At 37.7% G+C, this 24,899-nt stretch overlaps 1 protein-coding gene across 12 annotated transcripts in view; it reads right to left on the bottom strand.

Moving 5' to 3' along the window:
* Positions 1-24,899, bottom strand: part of ZEB2 (zinc finger E-box binding homeobox 2) — a 128,783-nt gene that overhangs the window by 2,825 nt on the left and 101,059 nt on the right. For all 12 annotated transcript variants that reach the window (XM_084998883.1, XM_084998879.1, XM_084998880.1 and 9 more), the window contains 5 exons: positions 13,673-13,861; positions 12,763-12,977; positions 9,943-10,051; positions 7,086-9,055; positions 4,943-5,123 (listed from right to left, as the gene is read on the bottom strand). In XM_084998883.1, the coding sequence (XP_084855009.1) occupies positions 4,943-5,123; positions 7,086-9,055; positions 9,943-10,051; positions 12,763-12,977; positions 13,673-13,861 (2,664 nt within the window). The remainder of the gene's footprint in view (positions 1-4,942; positions 5,124-7,085; positions 9,056-9,942; positions 10,052-12,762; positions 12,978-13,672; positions 13,862-24,899) is intronic.

Raw genomic sequence — 24,899 nt, 5'->3', positions numbered from 1 at the left:
CTAAACACATCTGGTTGATTCCAGGCCACAAATAGCACTGGAATGCCTTCAACACCTTCCATAGCTGCCATACTTAAAAGTTTATATCCAAAATAGAACTGACAAAAAAAAATTTATCAGACTGATGCTCCAGAATTAAAGTCAGAGATGTGCCATGGAAAGCAATAAGTATCATCATAACATCCATGAAGCTATGTGCTCATATTTCCTAATACAAACTTTCAGCAGGTTAAAAACCAGCATTAGTAGATTCAACCCCATTTTCATTTGCTAAGTGACACATTATAAGATTAGCAACCCATTCTACACACTTCAGGTATTCAGTTATATTGTGTTGCATAATTTCAATTTTAATCAAATACCTTTCATAATGCTATTGAAGGCCTCTGGGACATGCTAGTGTTTAGGAAGTGCTGTATGCTGCTATATGTTATTTCATCAATGGTCTTTACCTTAATGTAACGTTCAATATAAATTAAATGATAAGATGTAAAACACAATGTTAGTAGGAAGAAATTATTTACCTACAGGAGGAAAAACTGGCAAGGTATTTTTTGGTTGCTCTTCATTGTGTTGGAAATAAGGAAGATTCTAGTACTCTGCTTCGAGGAAGTCAGCAGTCTGAAGAAAAGAAGTGTAATTCAAACTACGCAAGAACCACTCCTCGACTTTTGGAAAAGATGTTTTGCATGAGGTAAACTGGATAGCAGAGCAGAGAATTTCAATAGAGTGCCAAGAGTTGGGAAAGATAGTGTGCTTTTCCATCTGACAGGACCACCCGGTGGGAAGGTAATTTAAAAGGAAGCAGAAATGCACTTGGGAAAAAGACAGAATTTGCCTTCCAGAAAACCTCAAGTCACTATATATGAATTTGGTCTCTCTTGTACATACTTGGATCTTTAAAAAATGCTATCAGGAGCAAGACTGAGATGTTTCTGACAGTGGCAAGTCATTCAAAGAGGCAGGATGATGCAGTGCGAGGCAGGGGAGATGGATTCTAGAATCTGATTGCCTGGGTTCAAATCCATCTTCTGCGACTATCTGTGCAGTCTCATACATGATAACTTCTCCAAGCATCAGGGTCCTTGTTGGTAAAAGAGATATAGCATTTGGGCACCTAACTTGTAGAGTGGGCATAACGAGTAAAGGAGACAATGCAGGTAGAGTGTTTAGTTCAAGGACCCCACATAGTAACCAATGAATGTTTCATATTTTTATTTGTGTTCATTAATATATGCTTAATAAGTGAGCTGCATGCATCGGGACCAGAGCACGTGGATAGAATGAATCTGGATAGAGAGAAGAGAAATTGCAGATGAAAACTTTCTTAATTCTTTAGTTGCTACCTAGGTAGAACTGTCCTATAATGTCCCTTAGGTACTAATGTCTCAGCAGCTCAAGGGTTCAAAAATATCAATCAGTTGGGTCACTGCATGGATCGGCTGTGTGAATAATTTTGGGTGATCATCACAGATTATGTAGTCTCTTTTTTCCAAAGGAACAACACACAAAACAGTGTCCTGAGAGAATGAGCATTCCAGAGGACAAGTTCAAGGCCTGTTAGAAAGGCTTGGGGGCTGCCCACTGAACTGCATTCTAAGGTAAAGATATTCCATGGTCACAGGGAATTGATTTTCAGAGATTCCCTTTGATAATAAATAATATGCTTATAATAGAAATACATTAATTCTATACTATGAACTGACAGCCTAAAAGAGGTCAATGTTTAACTATTATATCATGCAAAGGACAGAATTTAGGAGCAGAGGGCAGGAAGTTTTGACTTACACCTTGCACTAAATATTCTACTCATCTCCAGAAATTTCCCTGGTAAGCACTGAATAAATTCAGTTTAAATAGGAACTGACTTGGTCATTTATCTCTTTTTAACTTGTTTGATTGGTTTACCTGATTCAAATCAAGGTGTCCTGGGATTAAGTTTACACCTGAACAAGATTCAGAAGAAAACATCTAAACTGATACTGAGGGAGTCAAAACATTTTCAGAGTAAATTTTTTTGTCTAATATCAAGGTTCATGATTCACCTCACAGCTAGAATAACTGAAGTTAATAAATGGAAGGTTCGTGGTATGAAAAATATTATCATATAACTGAGAAAGAAAACTGGCTGGTAATTTATTTAAAACTTCAACTGCACTCAAAAGTAGAAATATTTTTATTACTTTTCTAAATAAAATGGGTTTAAGAGCACCTACCACAATTGCTCAGTAAAGTACTCAATAAATGTCAGATTTAAATTTTAGTGGAATATAAGTGAGTTCTTTACAGTGCCTAACAGGGATTTCAGATTTTTAATTTCCCAGTCCTTGTTTGTGACAATGAATCCTACTTAAATCAGCGTTTATGTAGTGTTTCCTTCCTCTGTTTCAGTCTCAGTCCCTAGGAAAAGCAAGCAAGCAATGAGCCACTGGTAAGGAGAATTAGGCATTGTATCTTTGGTGTCTGCCTAGGACATAAATTAAAAGGGGTAAAAGAGCACAGGGTCTCAAGAATAAGTAGCTCATAATTTCCTTCTTAATTTAAACTAGTCTCTATATATTAAATTGTAGACAGACGTAACAAACACACATTATCAATGACACATTCGTAATCAACACATAATCAAATGACCATTCAACTTCATTTCCCAACCTGAGAATCAATCAACCCAAAGATTGTTCTCACTTAACAATTTTCATATTAACACATTCTCAAAGTATTACTGGTGCTTAATATAAACAAAAAAAAAGATGTGTGGGGCCCAATTAGGGAAGGAAAATGAACTACATTTCCACATATATCATAGTGATAGAAAATTCATGAAGAACTTCACTTTGATGGAACCTAATACGTTGACAGTAGTAATGTCATGAGATGTTTGGTCAAGACGCCAAAAAGTTAACACACTGGAAATTTGACAAGCTGGGAGGCCAACAGGGGGATAATTAATCACATGTTAAAAGAAACCATTGGATGGTTAGCATCTTGTCACTAGACAATGTTTCTAGGCAGCTGATCTTACGTCTTAAAGGACCCAAACATTTTAATTTTGTTTTTTAAAATGCAGTATATTTTTTAGATTGATAATGCATATTTGTGTTTGTCAACTTTGGGGTCTCTCAACTATCGATACACCTCTGAAGTTTGTATACTTATAAGAAATAAAGATATTGACTGAATGTCAATATTCATGACGTCCCTCACTAAAATAAAACTTGCACTCACCATGTAGTAAATGATAGTTTGCATATGGTCATATAATAAAACCAATCAGAGAGGGAAAGATGCCGTCAATGGTGTGCCTATTATAGCTGAATAATGAAATACAAAATATATTTGAGGTTGATTAAGATATTAAAGTAAATGTAAGTATGAAAACATCTTTATAATACTTAAATAGGACTTGGTAGTAAAGAAAATATCTACTGATATCTATGATAAGAGACAAATGTAAGGAAATTTTCACATGTCAAACACTGAATTATGTCACACAGGTATAAAAACTGTTGGAATCTGTTATTCAAATCAGGTTGCCTTTAAAGTATCATTAGTGGAACTTTTGAAATAGCAGCAATTAGTATCGGACCATTGAATATAAGAAAACTGGGCTTGTTTGAGTAAGGGCACTGTTATTTATCAACCTTGTTCTCTTCACAAATACCCTCCACACTTGATGTTAAAAAACTCGCCCAACCCTCCCCCATCCTCTGGTGGATTGTGGTCCTTTGTACTGCCTTCTGCATATGCCCAGTGAGGAAGAAGAGTAGAGATCAGTACAAGTGCCTCCCAGGGAGAGTTTTCAGTTACCAACAAGGGTGCCACATATTTATACAGACAAAATGTGACAGGAAGTATTCACGTTCCCCTTTCTTTTCCTTCTTTCTTCTTTTTCTTTTTTGTCTCTTCATCAGTTTTCCCGCCAAAGCATTAATGTTAGGTTCAATTTTTTTCCTCTATACTGAAATATTTCATACTGGGCATCCTGATTTAAAATGAGAATTTTCCTATAATTACCCATGTCAGTATTTTGATTGTGATCTTACATGCTTTCTTTTCCCAGCTAGGGCTAGTACAGCATGACAAATTTCTAGTGGCGAAAAGTTGGAGATGGGTTAGGAATAGGAGAAGCAGAGTTATTTTGTGGTTAAAGGTGGAAGGGTGGTGGGCAGCCCTGGTGGAGCTCCATCCTGGACTTGCAGATCAGACCTTGGACTGTGGGAACTAATACTGCTTCACCTTATGGAACTTCACCTTTCATTATAAAAATTAACCCACTGTCTCTGTACTTATAGGGAAGAAATAGGCTGCTATCTTGGCAACCCTGTATAATCCTTCCCAATTAGGAATACATGAATTTAGAAATAAACTAAGTTTAGAAAGTTGTATTTCAGCCTTCTATTACTAGTAATTTCAGTAGCTCATCTGGCCTATTATTTACTTAGTCTCTTCTTTCACAGTACTAACACTTTTAATTTATTCAAAATATGGCCAATTTATAAAAACCAAGCAGTATCACCCCCAAATCATGGCTGACTTGATGTTTCATTGATGAAAAGAATACAGCATTGACTAAATTATTTTATTGTTAAGTTTGTCTACAGATAGGTTCCTCACAGCTTAAGAATGTGAAGACATTTTTTATAGGTGGCTTGTGTCATGCCATTTCATCACCCTGTCCATTGAAATATAACTTTGACATGATTTGTGAATTTGATGTACAGACTAACTCGAAAAATATAAGACAAGCACTCTCATAAACACATGAATGATCCAATAAACAGGCAACAAAAAAGTCCTACTGAGCTAGGCAAAAGCATTATTTCTTCCTTGTTGAAGGCATCAGCATATGCTACATCTTATGTTGCACAAGTGTACTCATTAAATATTATGAAATGTACAGCAGGCCGGGAAGCTCTAACTAGCTAGTCAAAGTCACTCATACCTGTGTGTTCGTATTTATGTCGCAGAAGGGAACTGCTTTTCTGGAATGTCTTGTCACATAAGTCACATGCATACATGCCACTCTCTGTCTTCTTGATCTTCTTTCGAGACAGACAGGAGTCGGAGTCTGTCATGTCATCTAGGCCTGACATGTAGTCTTGTGCTCCATCAAGCAATTCTCCCTGTGATATAATCACACAGTTCAACACAGTCTCTTCTCTTTGTGTTTATACCAAACAACTTTGCGTTGGCTGATACTTGAAGAATCTCAGAAGCGCTTGCTATGAATTGATAGTTTTTTTTTAATTTATTTTTTTATTTCATTTTATTTTTTTTGTGTGTGTTTTTGCCTTTTCTGGGGCTGCTCCCATGGCATATGGAGGTTCCCAGGCTAGCGGTCTAATTGGAGCTGTAGCTGCTGGCCTACGCCAGAGTCATAGCAACGCAGGATCCGAGCCACGTCTGTGACCTACACTGCAGCTCACGGCAATGCCAGATCCTTAACCCACTAAGCAAGGACAGGGATAGAACCTTCAACCTTATGGTTCCTAGTTGGATTCATCAACCACTGAGCCACGATGGGAACTCCCAGTTTCATGTTTTTTAAAAAAAAACAAAAACAAAAACAAACAAAACAAAAAAAACCTACTACTTTCCATAAACAATACATTTACTTTTTTTTTTTTTTTCTTTTTTAGGGCCGCACCCACAGCATATGGAGGTTCCTAGGGTAGGGGTTGAAATGAAGCTGTAGCTGCTGACCTATGACACAGCCACAACAACGCAGGATCCAAGCCATATCTGCGATCTACACTACAGCTCATGGCAACGCTGGATCCTTAACCCACTGAGCAAGGCCAGGGATTGAACCTGTGTCCTCGCAGATACTAGTCAGATTCATTTGCTAAGCCACAATGAGAACTCCATGTTTCTCGTTTGAACAAAAATATAAACCTTCTCTGCCCTGGGTGGTAGTGCTTATTGTTTTTCAAGGATAGAAAATGGCCCATGGTGAAGGTGAGGAAAACATAAATGTCTCCCAAATCCTTAATTTTCCTTCTATCAGGAAATATCCCTGAGTGAAAATTAAACATCAGAATGTGTGTATTTTCCAGTGTGCTTAACTTTAGAAATGATCTGTAGCTGTAGAAACCCCATTTTAATTGAATTTTATATTTAGGTACAAAATGTTATTATTATGCAATCTATTTAAATGTATGTCTACCAACTAAAGGCCTCAAGCAATATTTTTATATTTAATTTTCTAATTTGAAATAGGGAATATTAATAACACTTTTTATCAATGTTCTATCTATGTTAAAACAGCCTTCAGCACTGAGCAATAATGAATGTGGATCAGTAAATTATTAAATTTCTTGATATTTATTTTGTCTTGATCCAAAAGAGTGCAAACTTGCATGATAACATACATTTCCATTTGCTAGTCAAGTTCAGTTTTCTTAGACTACGTTTGCACTAATTAATATTAGAGGAGATTAAATAGGCTTAAATACATTTACAAAGAGGGCAGACGTACTGTAAACTGGAATACTGGAACAGCTGTTACAGAGGTGCACTGCTACTTATGCTCCTATTTTGCAAACTAGGATTATATTCCACGATGTTAAGACATACCTGCTTTGGTACTTGAAAAACCTGAAATGATTTGCTAGTTTGAAAGCTACCAAGGAAATCATGTGGAATATACAAAATATCTTTGAAACACTTCCAGATAAACTATTCTCTATAAAATGAAGTGCATATCAAATTTATATATGCATTTTTGCAACTTGTGAACATCTCTAAGAATATGTGACTGTTATAAAGGTTAATGTTTAGCATCTATGCAAGTCCTACCAAATATTCATATCAGTGTGTAACTCTGAAAGCAGGTGGATCAATCTAAATAAATCTCAAAAACAAATATTAAGTTCTTTATCTTTTTTAAGGCAAACATGCCTACATGATACAGCATTCCACTACTTCTCCATTTATTCACTTAGTCCACTCAGTTTTAGACTCAAGTTAAAAGACACTCTTCTATTTTTGCTGAAAGCACCACACTACATTTTTTTCCCCTACATGCACATACAGGATACAATTTTCATCTCCTCTTTTCAGAACAAAAAGACACATCTCATTACCTGAAATCCTTGTTTCCGCTGATACTTTCTCCTTTGCTGCATATCAGCGAAAGTAGCTGCTCCAGTTGGGTAAGTATAGGCCATGTGCGGTAGGAAGCTCATCTGATCCAGTCCCGGGTATGGTCGTAGCCCAGGGATGCTCGTCTGGACGGGTGGCATGAAAGTGGCAGGGGGAAATGCGCTTTGTGGAGGGAGAGCTGTGTATAAAGGTTTGGCACTAAATGGGTTCATGCCGAACACTGGGTTAGTGCTTTTGTTGTCCAGATTATTTGAATTTGAAAACTCCTTCTTGATAAAAGTCAAGTTCAGAGGTTCATCTGAGTTTTCAGATGATGAAGAAACACTGTTATGGTCTAAATTTATGCTGCCAACTTTTGTTTTGTTCTTTGTGGCTATAATACTTTTGGGTTCTTTCATTTGTTTTGGTAATGACAAGTCCAAAGGCTCAGCCTGGAGCTCCTCGGAAGAGAAGCTGTTTGGAGTGTAAGAACTACTGTGGGAGTTTTTAGAAGATGTGGAGGAAAGATTTAAAGGAGATGGAGTATTACTCCTTGAGTGGTCCAATTTTTCAACTGGTTTAATATTGGTAAAGTGGGAAGGTTTTGTTAGCCTGAGAGGAGGGTCACAATTCGTAACACTGTTGTGGAGTTCCGCTATAGAAGGTGATGTGATAGAGTCCATAGGTTTTACAGGAGACCTGGGTAATAAAGAGTCTTTTGTGGGAGGGTTACTGTTGGGAACTAACGGTTTGGAGTTCCTTTCCAGTGATGGTGACCTGGAATTTGAGTACTGGTAGACTTTTCGTTGCTCAAACCATTCCTTCACAAATTCCTGAGGAAGGCCCACAGCAATGGAAATTTTCAGCAGTTCATCAGAGTTGGGCTCCATGTTCATAGCATAATATGCTTTAAGTACAGACATGTGGTCCTTGTATGGGTTGATGGGGCTTGTCATTCCTTTCTCAGAAAGTACAGATGACAAGAGGAGGGCTTTATTATCAACAAAAACTCCGGCTTTGTTGGAGACAATGTTTTCATGAGGTTGCAGGACTGCTTTAATCTCTTCATTCATCTTACAAAGGTAACGTTCATGCTGATGCAAAGGAATGGGGCCAGGAAAACTTTCTTTACAGAACTGGCATGAGAATGGAGTGGATATGTTGTGGTTCTCAATCATTTTGTCATCAGTGACCAAATCTATTAATGTACGTAGCTTTTCTTTCTTTATATTACTGATCTGTCTCCTTGAGTCAGTAGTCAAGCTCTGGAGGCAAGCTTTGGCTTCATTGACTTTTTCTAACGTGTAGTCAATAATACTTTTAGTGGCACCATTATGACTCACGACTGGAAGACCTACAGGTGGGATGTTAGGAGACGTAACACCTTGTTCCTCAGGTTGAGTGCATGGATCCTTCATGTGATAACCTTTCAACTTTGAAATTTCTTCCGTCTTGCAGTCCATTTTTTGCCTGGAAACTGTGTTGTCCACAATCTGTAGAACCTTTTGTACCTCACTTAAATTACTATTCATTGTGGGAAATCCAAGTAAAGGGGCTTCCATCCCTACACCTAAGTGCTGCATTGGACTCTGAGCAGATGGATGAACTCCTAAAGGGCTGGTGGCTCCAAGTGCACCATTCATAAAGGGACTAGTGCCACTAAACCCATGTGTGGCCATAAGAACTTTATAGTCATTGAAGTCTAGTGGTTCTGTTTTAATTTTAAGTAAGCCTGTTTGCTCAGACATACTGAGTGGTTTTCCATTCTCCAACTTGTTTCGCAACTGGGTAATGGCTGAATTAGTAGGAGAAGAAGAAACAGAGTTAGGGGAGGAACCCGTCTTGATATTGTTTCTCATTCGCCCGTTTACAGAGATTAAACCAATACATTTCTTGCTGCTGATGTGTGAACTGTAGGAACCAGAATGGGAGAAGCGTTTCTTGCAGTTTGGGCACTCGTATGGTTTTTCACCTAAAATGACAATTAATATTAACGTTACATTTCTTTGATTGGGGAACAACTGAGATTGTCTACTAAGGCAAGAAAGGATCACGATGGAGCACCTCTACATTCTAGTGCTTAGTTTAGAATTATGTGGCCATAACTGTTTCTGGGCTTTATCTACCCTGGGAGGACATAATTCAAGATGTTAGCAGTGGAAGGTGAGGGCTATCTGTGCCTTTTTCAGCCAAGATCCCAAATCTTGTCTTGCCATCGGCAGGCTCCTATTTAAACAGAGTGTCAGATTAATGTGTGGTCAATAGCACAATAAAGATGTCACAGTATTTAAAGGGAAGTGTAGCCATGGCTTTAATCAACTCTGTGAAGATCCCATTGATTCTACCAGTCCAACTAGTTCTTTGAATAGCATCCAATTTGGTAATAAAATGCTTAGCAGAGCTATCAAAATAGTTATAAAGAAGAAATCTCAGTGGTAAGATGTTGTTCTGTAATCTACAGCTCTCAGGAATCAAGGAACACATCATACAAAAGCTCTTATCCAAAATTCTTCAACATTTTTCTTTCAAGGTTGGGTATCTTTCAAGCTAAGTTTCTTCAGGTCAAAAACATTTTATCTGCAGAAGAGTTTTTATAGGGACAAAAAGGAGCTTCTAGATTTATATAGCAAATCAAAGCATTTGCAATTTTTAAGAAGTATAAGCACTCCTCTTCTTATTAGTAGAGCTGTGGGCAGTACCATAAGTCTCATGAAGACAAAATAGGCAAATACAGCTTATGAAATAAATGGGTAGTTCCAAAAAGCTACAAACAGGATTGTGTAAATTTTACACAATCTTTAAAAAATGCCCCTAATGAAACCAAATGCAAATGTGAGCACCAGCCTCTCTGCTACTCACCACTGTGAATTCGCAGGTGTTCTTTCAGATGGTGTTTATATTTGAAGGCCTTGCCGCACTCTGTGCATTTGAACTTGCGATTACCTGCTCCTTGGGTCAGCATTTGGTGCTATAAAAGGAGAGAGACTGACATCAGTTTTGTGCAGGAGGAACAAAGGAAATTTGTTACAAATATTTTTAAAAGGCCTCTATTTTCAGACAGGCCAAAAGGTTTGAGTGCATGTTTATTTATTTGCCCAGTCTTTCGGAGTTGCAATAAAAGTGATAATGTTGGCAATAAAATTGGAACAAATAAAAAAAAGTGCTTTCACATGCGCATCCAACACTTGCTTTAGAATTATCTCTGTAGTCTCTTTTCCAAAATGTTTCTTTGAGCTGTTGGAGATGAGAAAGCATAATTGCAAAGATGTTTCTGGTTCTCTGTGTTCACTGCACATTCTAAGAAATGCAACTATTTCGTCAAGGAAAAAAATAAATATTTTCCTCAAAATCCTAAATAGCCTCCCCCGCAAACCTCCCCACACAAGTAACTGATTTTATCAAATTTCTATACGAATGTAAAAGTATATCTTATACTGAAGCAATATCAAATTTTAAAAAGAAAAAGTGCACATAATGAAAAAAAATCCTTGAATATAAATATTTCATCACATGATAAGCATGTTTAAATACTCCATTCACTGTGCTAGTAGTGACTATAAATACTGTTTTTCCTAAGATATTGCATATAAGATTTGATTCATTCATCAAAGACAACATCATGGGTTAGAGCTGCTTGGGCAGTTTTATCATAGGCCAGTAGAAGAGACTTCACCGACTTGTCATTTTCCTTTTTAGTAGTGTGCTAGGGAGTAGGGATGAAAAAGAAAAGTTTTTGAAAAGACAAGTTAAAAGGAGCAAAGATATAATCAAACACAGCTGACCTTTTTTGAATAAGGGAGAAAAAAGCACTGTGGCTTCAAATTCTGAAAAGGAAGGAGGAGGGAAGGAAGGAAGGAAAGAGAAAGAAAGGAAGGAAGGAAGGAAGGAAGGAAGGAAGGAAGAAAGAAAGAAAGAAGGAAAGAAAGAAAGAAAGAAGGAAAGAAAGAAAGAAAGAAAGAAAGAAAGAAAGAAAGAAAGAGAAAGAAAGAAGGAAAGAAAGACAGTCATCCACTCTGGATGCTTAAGGTAGGAGGCCAGCCTTTTTCAAGCAGCAATGACACAAAAGCCTTTTGCAAAAAGACAGCACAGAAACGGTATGACAACTGCTAGGGTGTGCTGAATCTTCCCACATTCCTAGTGAGACAGATGGTGTTACATGGGACACAGGGAGGTTTGTTCAAACAGCAGCAACCTTCAAAGATCAAGCGGAGCCCAGCCCGCCGAGCGCCATTGAGGGACCAGCGCTCATATGTTGCTGAGTTGCATAAACAAACAGCAACAGCTGCTTTGTCTCCCCCCACAGCCCTCAGAGGACTACTATAAACTTTAGTTGTGCCACTGTTAATATGATACAATCATTTTAATTTACTAATTGTAAATGCCATGAGCAAATGAGGGGACTTTTCAACACCAAAGCTACCATTCATAATGCGCCAACACAATCACACTTCTGCATGTGAAATTTAAAGCAGTTATGCTAGACAAATATCTAGGCACTTTTTTTTTTCCTGGAGTTTTTATGCACATAAGCAAAGGAAGATAAACTGTTACATAAGTGTAACTATGCAAGCATAGTTTTTATAACTGAACTTTGAAAAATATTCAGGTGACAAGTTCAATCAGATAGAAATGATTTATATAAGCTGTTTTCTTAGAAGAGTGAAATTCCATAATCTAGTATCATCACCATTGCTTGATCGTGTTTGCTTATTCTCATCTTCCTGATTCAAAGAGAATAAAGCCCATAAAAAAGAAACATAAGAATGTTAGAGAATATCCTGTTCAATAATTTTAAAAACAAATATGGTATCAGGCTTTATACAGGGTGGTTCCAGGTTTGTAGGGCTAGTTGTTGGGACTTAAGGCAGACCATAATACCAATCTGCAGTCAATGCTCCCAGGGGGACAGAAAGAACAGTTTTGATAAAACATTTAGGGGACACTATGAATGAATCCTATTCCATCATTTTAAGGATTTAAGAAGCTATGCTAACCTGTTCAAGATAGTTTTTATTTTTAACACAAGTAAGCCAAAAGAGGCAGGGCAGTTTTAAGACTTAGCAACAAAGATGCAACATATCAAGAAGGGATCATTTTTATTGTGTATCTAACATTTTAGTATTAATCCAGTTTCCTTCGTATAGATATGCATACACATTAGATGCTTTTTTGATTTTCCTTAAAACACTTAATTAGATTTCATAAACTAGTAGCAGCTTGTAAAAACAGTCTAAGTAATTGAAGATGTTATGTGACCAACGAAAAAATACACGCTCCTTTTACTATGACTTGGATCCTATATGAAGAGAAAAAATTTCTAAGTAAAACTAGGTAAAAAATGGAATTAAAATTGCTGAGATGTTTAATACTGTATAATTAAAATGCTACAATTTCATTCACTTTTTGTGGAACATAAAGATGAAACTAAAGTCAAGTTAAAGTGCAAATAAAATTTCTAAATTAGAAATTAACACACTCATTCGATCGTGAACATAAGACTATTAAATCATATTAGAAGAGACCATCAAAAAATCATTTAGACCTCAATTAAAGCTATTACCATTAAAAGATCTGCATCTTCAAAATGCCATGAAAAATTAATAATGATTGCCAATCAAAGCAATATCGTTTCTCTAAGGGGTTATTATAGAAAGAAATCACTTAAAACCAACCCCCCACCTGATCTGTGCCTGGCTTGTGCGTCACCATATGCCGCTCGAGCTGGGTGCGGTAGGCAAACGTGTAGCTACAAAGAGGGCAGGAGAAGTTCTCCTCATTCTTCTCGTGGCGATACTTGATGTGCTCCTTCAGCGATGTCAAGCGCTTGTAGCCCCGGTCGCAGTAGGGGCAGGTCAGCAGTTGGGCAAAAGCATCTGGAGTTCCAGGTGGCAGGTCTGTAGCCGAGAGACGAGAGGGAGAGAAGCGGGCCAAAAGGTCAGTAAATCAATGGCAGCTAATGGGCTGACTGCCCGGGATGGTGTGACAGGAATCACTGCAATCTGCTCCACGAGAGTGCCATCATCACACGTGGCCTCCCCGCATGCAGGTCCCCTCGCACACCCAGCACAGACTTGTCGGAATCAGCTCACACTGCGCTGGAAAATTAATTAATTACTGGAGCGTTTGGGGGAGAATTTAAACAGCTGATAAATGAGGAAATTCTCTTTAGGTGACTGACAGTTCGTAGCAAACCTTTAGTCACATGTGACCCAGGAATTCACAGAGTGAAGGAGCTTTTCAGGTGTCCCCGGAAAGAAGAAGGAAAGGTCAGGGTCAGTATTTCTAAACTTTTTTTTTCTCCTCAAAAGTGAAATATTTTGGAAAGATAGGAATCAATTTAGATATTTTTATCTCTTAGAAATAGGCTCTAATTGTTCTTGTTCTTTATTGGATGTACAGATGACACAAATTTGCTGACAAAAAAATTTCACAATACCCTAAAATTACAGTTCTAATCTTTGCTCATGAAATTCCATGCCTCTGCAGCTGTTCTTCAAATTTTAAGGTAAACACCCAGGCATGTAGTGCATTTGTAATTGTAACAGCTGCAGAGGTCAGCATCGTGGCTAAAAATGAATTACAGCCTCACCATTTTCTTCCTGCCCATTGGCCTCTGGCGTGCCAAGGCGAGACAGCTCCTCAGGGGCTTCTGGGTAAATAATGGCTGTGTCACTGCGCTGAAGGTACTCTTCGATGCTGACTGCATGGCCATCTCGTTCCTCCAGTTTTCTTTTGGCAAAGTATTCCTCAAAGTCTGATGTGCAATTTGCATTCTTAACTGAAACGGTAAAAAGGAGACGAAATGTCTTCTCAAGGCCTTTTTCCTAGAAACCCATGACTGCCTTCATCACCATAAGACACATTGACTTGCAAAAAAGATAACCAGTACCTAGCTGATTTGTAGGAAGTGTTGAAGATGACCAGTGACTGACTGAATGCTTATTCTCATAATATATGCCAAAAAAGAGGAGAGGACACTTTGCTTTAAGTTACATGGGCATATTTTATTTTCCTCTTCCTGGAACACTAGTCTGTGTGAGTCACAAAGAATGAAAGAAAATTTTAAGTATTTTTCAGGGAAAATTAACAAAAAAAGAACTACATTCCAAGATCCGAAAACATGAGAGATAGCGTGAGCTCAAAGCTACTTTAATGGTCTATATAAAACTTCCTTTTAAGAAAGGTATATTTAATTTTTTATGGTCCACTAAACTTAACATTCCTCTAACCACATATACATCCTGTTGCCAAATATAAGCTTTTAACCCTTCACTCTCTGAACATCACAGACCACTAGGATTATACAGTCAGAGAGAGATGCAAAAGGAAAGATAACCCTAGAGAGATAATAATGGGACTTTGTTAAAAAATCATGGAATGTGGGAGTTTATCTTTCCTTAAAATTTCAGTGTTTAGCTCAGTATTTTAAAGCTGCTGAAAATAAAATTAAACTCACACTGATAGATACAAAATAAAAAGTAGCAGACGGAATTAAGAAAGTGACTATACTGTTGTGTGATTTTTATATGATATTTAACTTGTATAGTTATGACTCTATTCCCATGATACGAATAATAGTTGTAAATCAATTTTAGCTACTTCTGTCACAAGACTGTCTATTTGAAATTTGTAGATACGTTTCTGAAATAAGTAGTGGCTTAAATATCCTAAGTAAAAACTTTTGTGCACAAGACAGTGTTGGGAGAATGGCGGCCACATTTTTCTCTACCAGAAGTAAGTGAAAAAGAGCCTTCTGCCAGTACAAGTAATGGTGGAGCCATAGTTTTTGAGAGCAGTTAACCTTGATTCCACTATTCTTTACCTTACCTTCTCTGTCATAAAAGATATTACAGTACTTGCCATCCTAATTTCCCAGGAAATTTGTGGCAGGGTGGTGTTCAAGCAAGCCAATCAATTTTTATTTTTATTTTTGGCTTTCACTGTTATGAACTGCTAAGAGTATAGAAAGTGGAACCTTCAATTAATCAAGTATTTACTGAATGCCTGGTATGTGACGAGCATCATGTCTTGTTTGGATAAGCAAAAAACAATCCAGCCTCATTCCCCAGGAAGCCTTGAGATTGATCAATACAACTGATACTCTCTCAAAAATATATCTTACAAACTCAGATAAGCATCATGAAAGAAAGCTGTACAGTGGTATTATAGGAGTAACAGGGGGACCTGTTGAGAACTGGAGGAAGTCTGGGAGATCAGGAAAGCCTTAATTGAGAAGCATGAAGTTAACTAACTTTAGAAGCTACTGTAGAGCGGTGGTGACCAGAAAGAACATGGAACATTTATAGGATCTAAAAGGACCCTGTTAGAGTATGGAAAGGGGAGCAGCATGTTGTAAGGGTGGAGAGGAAGGCAGTGACCAAACCCTACAGTGTGTGCTAGCCCTATTAAGATTTGGGTTTTCTTCTAAGAGGAATAGGAGGCCACTGAAGGGTATCAAGCAAGAAGAATGACTGGATGAATTTAGGGATTATCTGCATTTTTTTTTTTTTTTAATAGCCGCACTCTGGGCATATGGAAGTTCCCAGGCCAAGAACTGAATCCAATTTGCAGCTGCAACTTATGCTGCAGCTGTGGCAATGCCAGATCCTTTAACCAGAGATAGACTCTGAACCACCACAGCAACCCATGCCACTGCAGTTGGATTCTTAACCCACTGTACCACATCAAGAACTCCAGTCTGCATTTTTAAAATGACAGTGTGATAGGGATTGCAGGAAGGGAAAAGGAGATTCTGGAAAGCCACTTAGGAGTCTCTTGCCATTGGTCAGGCAAATGATAAAGGTTAAAGAATTGGTTATGGAGACTGTAAGAAGTAGCTAGATTTGAGAGGTACTTAAATAGTAAGATCATTAGATTTGGGAAAGGATTGGGTGTGCCAAGGAGGGATGAGGCTAAGATTCTCCTTAAGTTCAGTCTTTTTGAATTTGATGGATTTAAGTGACATTTACCAAAGCAAGAAACATGGGAATTCTAAAAAGACTTGGAACTATGAAGGAATACATTGGATCAAATAAAAGGAAACTGGGGAGCATTACACTTTGTAGACTATTAAACTAAGTGCTTACCATCTGAATACTGTGATCTCAAACCTTTCTCTTTTGCCACTCCAACTTGTGTTAATATTAATGAAAGCAATTGCATTCTTCCTTCAAATATGGGTTTGGAATGTGCAATAGTGGATTAGGATTTTATATATTAAAGTTTCATTTAAATCTTCTCTTACAATCTTAAGTCTCAACATCTTTTCTTAGAAGAGGACAGACACTGATAAAGATCATTTTTCCTCCAGTCTACTGCCACGGATGTTTTCCAGAGGATACTTATTGGTGGTGATTGTGTTGGTGTCATTTAACTTACACCATTAAGTCACTAGGGAGTATGAAAGAACTGCCAGCTTGCATAAACTATCTGTTCATCATTTTGGATCATCAAAATAACTTCAGATCTATCAAAAATGATCTTTTGTTTTAAAGGGAAGGGAAGATAAAAGGGACAAAATATATGGGTCCAAGATGAACCTGTTTTGAACGACTTGACTGATTTGACCAGGGACTGACTTTTTCAGCACTGTAGCCATAGAAAGTAAGGTAACAAAAACTTTCTCAATCCAGATCTATTTGAATGTTGCCAAATGTTTAGTCACTATTTAAGTTTTTCAAAAACATTTTCCCACCTGAAGATCCTTAGTGTAACCTAGTAAACATGGATGGATGTATACTGAATATCATCCTAATTTTATCTTGATATTTCAGCAAGTATTTGAATTATCTGGCTATCTTTGCATGAATTTTCATTTGCATATGAATGTTTCCATCAGAAATGTAATCAAATGCAAATTCAATTGGATTTGCATTAATAGCCTTTCGGCTTAAAAGGGGGGAAATTCTGATTTTTCTGGATAGGCAAACTAAACTGCATCTAGATACATTACTGGTATTTGGAGAGGCAATTCACTTGCTAGATCAAATTTAGCCATCCTAGATTTCTATGTCAAGTGTGATGGGAACAAAAGATACCAAATCATGTGCTCTCTTTAAGGATCATCTTTGATCATCTTTGTATCCTGAGCTTCGAATATTGCCTAGAAATTAGCGGGCACTCAAGAATCATTTACGGAATGAATGGGGAATAAATTATGTTCTTAACACTAATGTTGGTGCAGAAGTCTTATAATAAAAGTAAGCATATGGTAAGATACTTACAGTTGAGCTAGGAACTTAGACCTACTATACAAGAAACTATAGAACAATTTATGATAAACTGTAGTCGAGATCATAAATAATTTCAAGAGTTTGCCAGGGCTCAGATGAGTAATCAAAAAGGGTTTCATGAAGGACAGAGTACTTAATCATTTAAGTTATTGAGTTATAATCTCAATACGCAGAGTCATTTAAGTAGGTTAGAAACTACCCTTCTATGATCTAGGTATAACCACCATGGATATAATGTGTTTCTTCCTGGTATTGCTATGGATACTAGTGACATATGCTTTTCTTGCCCAGCACCACAATGTTCTCCTTTGCCTGGAATGGTTTGCCATTGTTCCTATTGCCAAATTTTATGGTACTCAAGGCAGAAGCCACACTGTCTCATGATCTTGTTCCCCTAGCTACAGTGGATTCATCTGCACCTGAAGTGAAGCAATCTTAGCCCTCCATCCTCCAGGTCCAACTGTTGATTGGTTCAGTGGTAGCCAATGAATCCAACTGAGTTCAGTCAACTCTTTCCCCATGATTTTAGGACTTGGTTCCAAAGAGAGCACCAAGGCAGATTTTTTTTTTCCAAGTGACTACAGCTATAAGATGATAAGATGTAGGATGAAAGAATTGACAAATCCTGTGTAGAATCCAGAGATTTATGAAGAAGGAGAGTAAAGCAGATATACTGAGAAAACCAGAGACAAAATGGCAAATCCTGGCAGTACTTTTCTACCTGTTCCTGAGACCAAGCGGTACCCATGTCCTTCCAGTGAGCAGAAAAATTCCCTTTTCTACTTTAGGTTATGTTCTGTTTCAATCACTTAGACACCGAATCACCCTAATTGTTAGAATACTAGAACAAATGGGCATTAAATTTTGGTTCCTCTCAAAACTGTTGGGAAGGAGAAGGTTTTTATTCTACTTAGAAGTTTGCATTTTTTGGTTTTTACAATGATTTTGTAATGCTGTGTAGTAAACATAGAGACGAAGTAAAAAATTACTAGAAAGTTATAGAATTCCCTACTGCATTTTTCTAGTATAAAATCAACTTCATATTCTTTCTTTTTTTTTTTTTTTGTCTGTAATTCTCTTCACTCCTTGGTTTCCTTGGAAGAATTGCCAGAACACACTGACAAAGGATATTTGCATGGTATTTATGATCAAACCACAGCAAAAAAAAAAAAAAAAAAAAAAAAAATCACAAGAAACCTCAAGTAATTTCTTTTCATACCTTCTCCAGAGATTTTGCATTTAGTCCTAAAATTTACCCTAATGCCTTGCAAATATCTCAACCTTCCCTGAGGTCAGGTAAACTTTTCTCTTTCCAAAAAAGCATTTCATTAATTAAAAGTGTTTCCTCATAATCAATTGTATTTTTAATATTGTTAGGGTAAATTTCTAGGTCCCTTTAAGTCAAAAAAGCCTCAATTTTCTTGTAAATATGTTGGTCTCTCTTGCAGTATTTTCATAAATACCCTATGTCTATCATAGATACTGATATTATTGGATAGATAATGATAAATATCCATATGGACTGAGTTTTAAAGTTATTGCATAAAAAACAAGCCATGTTCACATCTCTAAGTAAAAGAGATATATTGGTCTTCAAATCAGTCAACTCCCACCACAACTGAGTCATTTTATGATATTCCTCAGGGATTCGTAACACTTCGACAAGTAGTTCATTTGTGATGGAACCTTGATCCTTATTCCTTCTTTTCTGTTTCCTTCTCTTAACTTTTATTCCCTCACCATTTATTTTCTTTATTTGTAACAAACATATGCTCATATAAAAGGACAGAAGCTCTGTTACCACTGGTCTAGTAGCCAGCAAGGTTTTAATCTTCATTTAAAAATTGAACAAATACATTTGAATATTACACTAAGCCATTTTAATAAGCACCAAACTGAATAAATAATTCTTTTGGAAAAGAACATATCTTGGAGCGTCTAGAGGAGGCAAAGCAAGTAAATGTAAAATCTGAGTGGAAACACTCATCCATCCCTTTGGTTAAGAACTGCTGATTGAGTGCCTACAGAGAGAGCCAAAGGGTATGCTTGGGGATGAGGCGAGGACGATGAAGTTGACTGAGAACTGTCTTCCTACTTCCATGAGTCTCATATATAGAGACACGTACACAAAATGGTTTTGATTCTGTGATACTCAGACATATACATACATAACTGTATAACAGGGGATGTAGATACATATGTACACACACACACACACACACATACACTTCTTCAGTATATTGTAGAAATCATGTATTTATCTTAACTCACTTCAATTGTCAAGGCAAAGGGACCTGAAATCTAGGTAAATGTATTCATCATCTTTTTGAAAAAAACGGTCTCTTTTCAAACATTTTAGATAATAAGAAAACGGAGAAAATTATTTTTAATTTAGTCATCTGAATTGAATTTTTTTAAAGAAAGCTCACATTAAGCATTTGTTGAGGTGTGTAAATTCTCATGGCTATTTTGTTTAAAGTTGACTAATTAATGTCATATAAGCATTTTATCATTAAAAGTGCATGTGTGCCTTTCTGCAGAAGGCTTACAAAATACATATTGGCATCAAATATCTAAAAACAACTATGAGGGCAGATGATTTTTTTTTTCTCATTACACAGCCACATGGGAACCCAGAGGAGCCTCTGACTGCTACAGAGGTGTGTGTAAAGCCAAGAAAGGCTCTTCAAAAAGCCACAAAGTTTTCTTCTCTTCTTGGGAATTAGTACATCATATGGGCTGGTCTCTCCAAGCCTGCGCTGACATGGCTTTCTCCTGGGCATGCATGTGCAGATGCCAGGGATAGTTCCCTGTGTGTAAAAGCTTCAGGAGAGAAAGTTGCAAAAGGGGCTGTGAGGTACTCTGCAGGATCAAATATCTCCCCAAACAGTACCAAGCAGCCCAGTCAGGGACAGAGTCTAAGTTTAAAGTGAGATTTTGTTTATTAGGGGATTGTGAATATCGGGATTTAGAGACTACTGACCCTTTGACAGTTTTGATGGCTATGTATTGGTACAAAGACCAAGCCTTTAAAACAAACAAAAAAATCCCCCAATTAGATCATACGTGTTTACCTTTCATATAACTCTCAAATCTAAAATTGTGGAGTTGTCATATTACTGGAAAGACTCAGATGATTTTATTTTAGAGGGGTTTATGAAGTAAGGTATTTTTGCCCAGTAATTCAATGCTCTTTCATATGCTCTTTGTAGAGACATGTGACGCTTAAGGATGCCCTGGAACGGTGATCTTTAAAATGTGGTCTCCAGGCCAGCAGCATCAATATTACCTGGGAACTTGTTCAAAATGTGAATTCTTAGGGCCCACCCCAGACAGACAGAATCAGCAATCTGCATTTTAATAATCCCTTCAGGGGATGCTGGTTCATGTCCAGTTTAACTCAGTACTCTAGGAATCCAGCTCTCCACCTCCCCTAGGTAAATAAGGCATCCAGGAACGGGGTTTTGGGAAACAGCATAGAATTCTTTCCATGTCAGGGACCCTTCCTGATGATCTCAACCTGAATTCATGCCCTTCTTCTACAGAACATTTGCATAGCTTAATCGCTGAATTTATCACATCCCATTTTAATCTTTCATTTACATACTCAATAGCTGATAGAGGCATGGAGGGTCAAATCAGCTCTGAATCACTATTGCCTAGGTCGGTGCCTGGCACACAGATTCATGCTCAATAATTGATTAGATAAGGTTCAAAGTTATTAGACTACTCATTTCAACTCAGCTACTTACATTCGTTAATCTCAATATCTTCATCTATAAAAATGGGCCAGGATATGCTTTCTGGGGAATTCCTCAAAGTTTCTGAATTCCATAATTTCAATTAATTATTTGCCCTAATCAATTTATTTTTTATTCATTGGCTAGGCTTAGAGAATTTTATTTGCATTCTTTTTTTTTTTTTTTTTTTTGGTGGGTCTTTTGAGGGCCACACCAGTGGCATATGGAGGTTCCCAGGCTAGGGGTCAAATCGGAGCTACAGCTGCCGGCCTATGCCACAGCCACAGCAACACAGGATCTGAGCCGCATCTGTGACCTACACCATAACTCAGGGCAATGCCGGATCCTTAACCCACTGAGCAAGGGCAGGGATAGAACCCACATCCTCAGGTTCTTAGATTCCTTTCCACTGTGCCATGATGGGAACTCCTATCTGAATCCTTTTCAATTAAAAACTCAAAGCAGCATGGCTTTCTTATGGAGGACCCACATACACAGATTATGAAAAAATATTTTGGAGGTGCCTGGAAACCACAGACAACATCACAAGGAAAACAGTGCTTATTAAATATTTGGTGAATGAATGAAGGAGCCACTCAAGAAGTTTGGGATACCAGTTAGTTCTTGGGGGAACTCTTGCTGTGAAGTGGTGATAGCTGATCCTAATTGCAAACAAAGCTTATAAAACCATGACATTCATTAGCCAAGAAGTGACAGGCTTTTCTTGGTTGGACCCTGTCTAACCTGCTCTGGGCTATTTCTGTTTTCTCTCCTCAGAACCTATATCTTTCCCTGCTTTCTTTTTAAAAACTCACTGTCTGAAATTAAATTTAAAAATTTTAAATGATAATTTCCAATGACAGATCTGACTGGAAGACAAAACTCTTCCAACATATGAAAATTTGACTCATACTAGACATACAAAGAAAGTGGCATTCTTTATAACAGCAGGACTCTCTCCTTGTTAAGGATTTAGGTACTAATTGAATTATCTGATAAACCCGATCTTGCACAACTGATTAACATTGTACATCCAACTCAACCCTTGCTGGGAAATACCTTATGACAGAATGCCTGTGTCTTCATTACCCAAAGAAGAAACCTAGCTAATTCAAAAGTTGAAATTTTAACTCCATATAAGAGTAATAAGAGGAATTGAAGATTATTAAACCAAGAAGATAATAAAGGTACAAAACCTTTATTACTCTTTTCTCCACTTTCTTCTGTGCTAATGATATGACACATAGAATTTGTGCTGAAAAAGGCCTAACCTGTCATCAATTTAGGGGAGTTCCTCCCTGTACCATGGTGTTTCTGGCTCAAACAGGATTTTCAGTCCAGGTCTAGATCTTTACCTGGGATTCACCAGTTTTAGACATACCATGGAAGGATCCTTCAGAGACACCATGGAAGACAGAACTGGTCTGTCTATGTGGCATGAACCCCTGATCCCACCCCTTCCCATCCTGGCTTATCCTCAGAGATTATCTTAATACATTTTGTTGAGGTATAAGCAGGACTAGCTACATCATTTGTGGGGCCCAGTGCAAAAGGGCAGCAGTAGAACATCAAAGCAAGGGCGAGGCCCTTCCAACTGCAGGTCACACACCCAGGACCCCAGCTTTGGGTCTAGGACCATGAGGCAGGACTCCTGAGAACCTCCTCCTCCCATGACAACTTTCTATTTTCTTTTTTCATACTTCCCAGTAAAATCTCATTAGAAGGAAGGATAGGGTGGATAGAGCCCAAGATTTCTAGTCTAATATCCTCATTTAACAGATTATACAGCTAAGGTGCAGTAAAGCTAATGACTCACACAAAGTTACACCAATAATTTCTGGAACGGCCAGATGGAGAATTCCTATATCCTGACTCTTAACCCATGATTCTTTCCACTATATCGTAATGAGTCAATACAGAGAGAGAACAAGAAAGAAAGAAACAACTCTACCTTTTTAGTTTTTCATCATATCTAACTGATTGAAAATAATCTGAACAGGCCCTGGATGCTGACATTATAAGTAGTTCTAAACCATAACAACAACATTATATCCCAATAAAATTAGTAGGGGGAAGGCAAGACAAATGTCAACATCAATATAAGTAAAATATTACATTTTAAAGTTTTTCTCTCCATTTTTCTTTTCATGTCCCTGTTCTTCCGAAGCCTATGCACTTGTTTCATATTTTGCCTGAGTGACTAACATGTTAATATAGTGGAATATATGGAGAACATCATGAAAGTTCTTCAAATGCTCCACTCGAGATGCTTATTTAAAAGTTCCCTATATGGGAGCACCAACATAGGGTCCTTGAGGATGTGGGTTCAATTCCTAGCCTTGCTCAGTGGGTTAAGGATCTGGCATTGCTGCAAGCTGTGGCATAGGCTGGAGATGCGGCTCAGACCCTGTGTTGCCTTGGCTGTGCCATAGGCCTGCAGCTGCAGCTGCAATTCGCCGCCTAGCCCGGGAACTTCCATATGCCGCAGGTTAGGCCATAAAAAGAAAAGAGATAAAATAAAATTTCTATTTAATATTTAGGGTTTGTATTTTACTAATTTTGACATTTATTAACTTAATCGTGTTGGGAAAGGCATTTGATACAATATAACTTTATGAAGCATCTTACAAAGGAGAATTTGTACTAACTATTATAGTTTCAGTAAATAAAAAAAGCATCTTAAGCTTAATTTAGGACTAGGGGCAAGAGAAACTTGATTCACGGTTCATTTTGCTTTTCCATTTCACATATTACTTGTTTACCCCCCCACATGCTTAATGATGTCCTCCTACATGCATTCCACTTCTTCAGATTAAATGAAACTGTGCCGTCTCTTGATAATGTTCCATCCTTCACAGGCCTTTCCAGCAGAGCCATTCCTGCCTTCATCTGTCTTAACACACCAAGCAACACACAGATGGGTCAGCATGCTCCTTAATTCATGCTACCATTTCAATTAGGATGCCTGTTTTATTAACTTGTTCATCATTTATTTGTTTATTAATTTATCCTTTAATTCAACAAGCAACCTGTTTATCCATCATCAAGGCTGTATAAACACTGCACCTACTGTAAAAAAAGATGGAGAAGAGCAAACTTAACCTTGACCCTCAAAAAGCCTCCAATCTGTAGCTGTAATTTTTTCAGATCTAAGTCATCCATTTTCACCATCATGTTTTAGGACACAACCTATACAGCTCAAGGAAAATGTCACTTGTCCCATGAAAATGTTTACCCCTGGATGGCCATTACTGTCATTCTGAGGAACTTCATTACTCAAAAGCAAGTCCATGCAGAATCTCTGCTGCATGGTGCTCTGACTTTCCCTGGCCAAGCAACATGGATGGCCAGCCACCCCCTTGGTACGGCTAACCCTGGGACAATTCCATCTTTTTGACTGGAACTTGGAACTTTCACTCTCTGATTTCAGTCTGATACCCTACCCCCTCATTCAGTTCCTCATCCCCTGAAACAGGTCCTTCCATTGTGATAATCAGACCCTAACCATTACATGAGTCCGTCAGTTCATTACACCTATTCCGATGTTACTAACTTCAGTTCACCGTGAAGTTTGAACTCACGTCTATCCTTGCCCCTTGTTCTTGTATCATTCTTGTCCTGCCAAACTAAAATCAAGCTTATTTTCCCTCCTCCTAGAGTATGAAAAATGCCTTAAAAAACTTAAATAATTACATAGACTTGCTTCCACCTATGCTATCAAAATAGGATATTCTTTCCTGATGTTAACTGCATCTCCATACACTGTCCCCAGCAATTACTCTAAATTTCCATTCCTGAAAATTCCAACCCTATTCCCATTCCTGTACTGTCAACTAATGACCTC

This window comes from Sus scrofa, chromosome 15 (assembly GCF_054392235.1).
Source record: "Sus scrofa isolate SSC_HxYL_T2T_F1_AM1 chromosome 15, Sscrofa_HxYL_maternal_Yorkshire_Landrace_v2.0, whole genome shotgun sequence".
NCBI classification, from domain to species: domain Eukaryota; kingdom Metazoa; phylum Chordata; class Mammalia; order Artiodactyla; family Suidae; genus Sus; species Sus scrofa.
The sequence above is the reverse complement of the archived record's forward strand: the minus strand, read 5'-3'. Positions and strand labels throughout refer to the sequence as shown.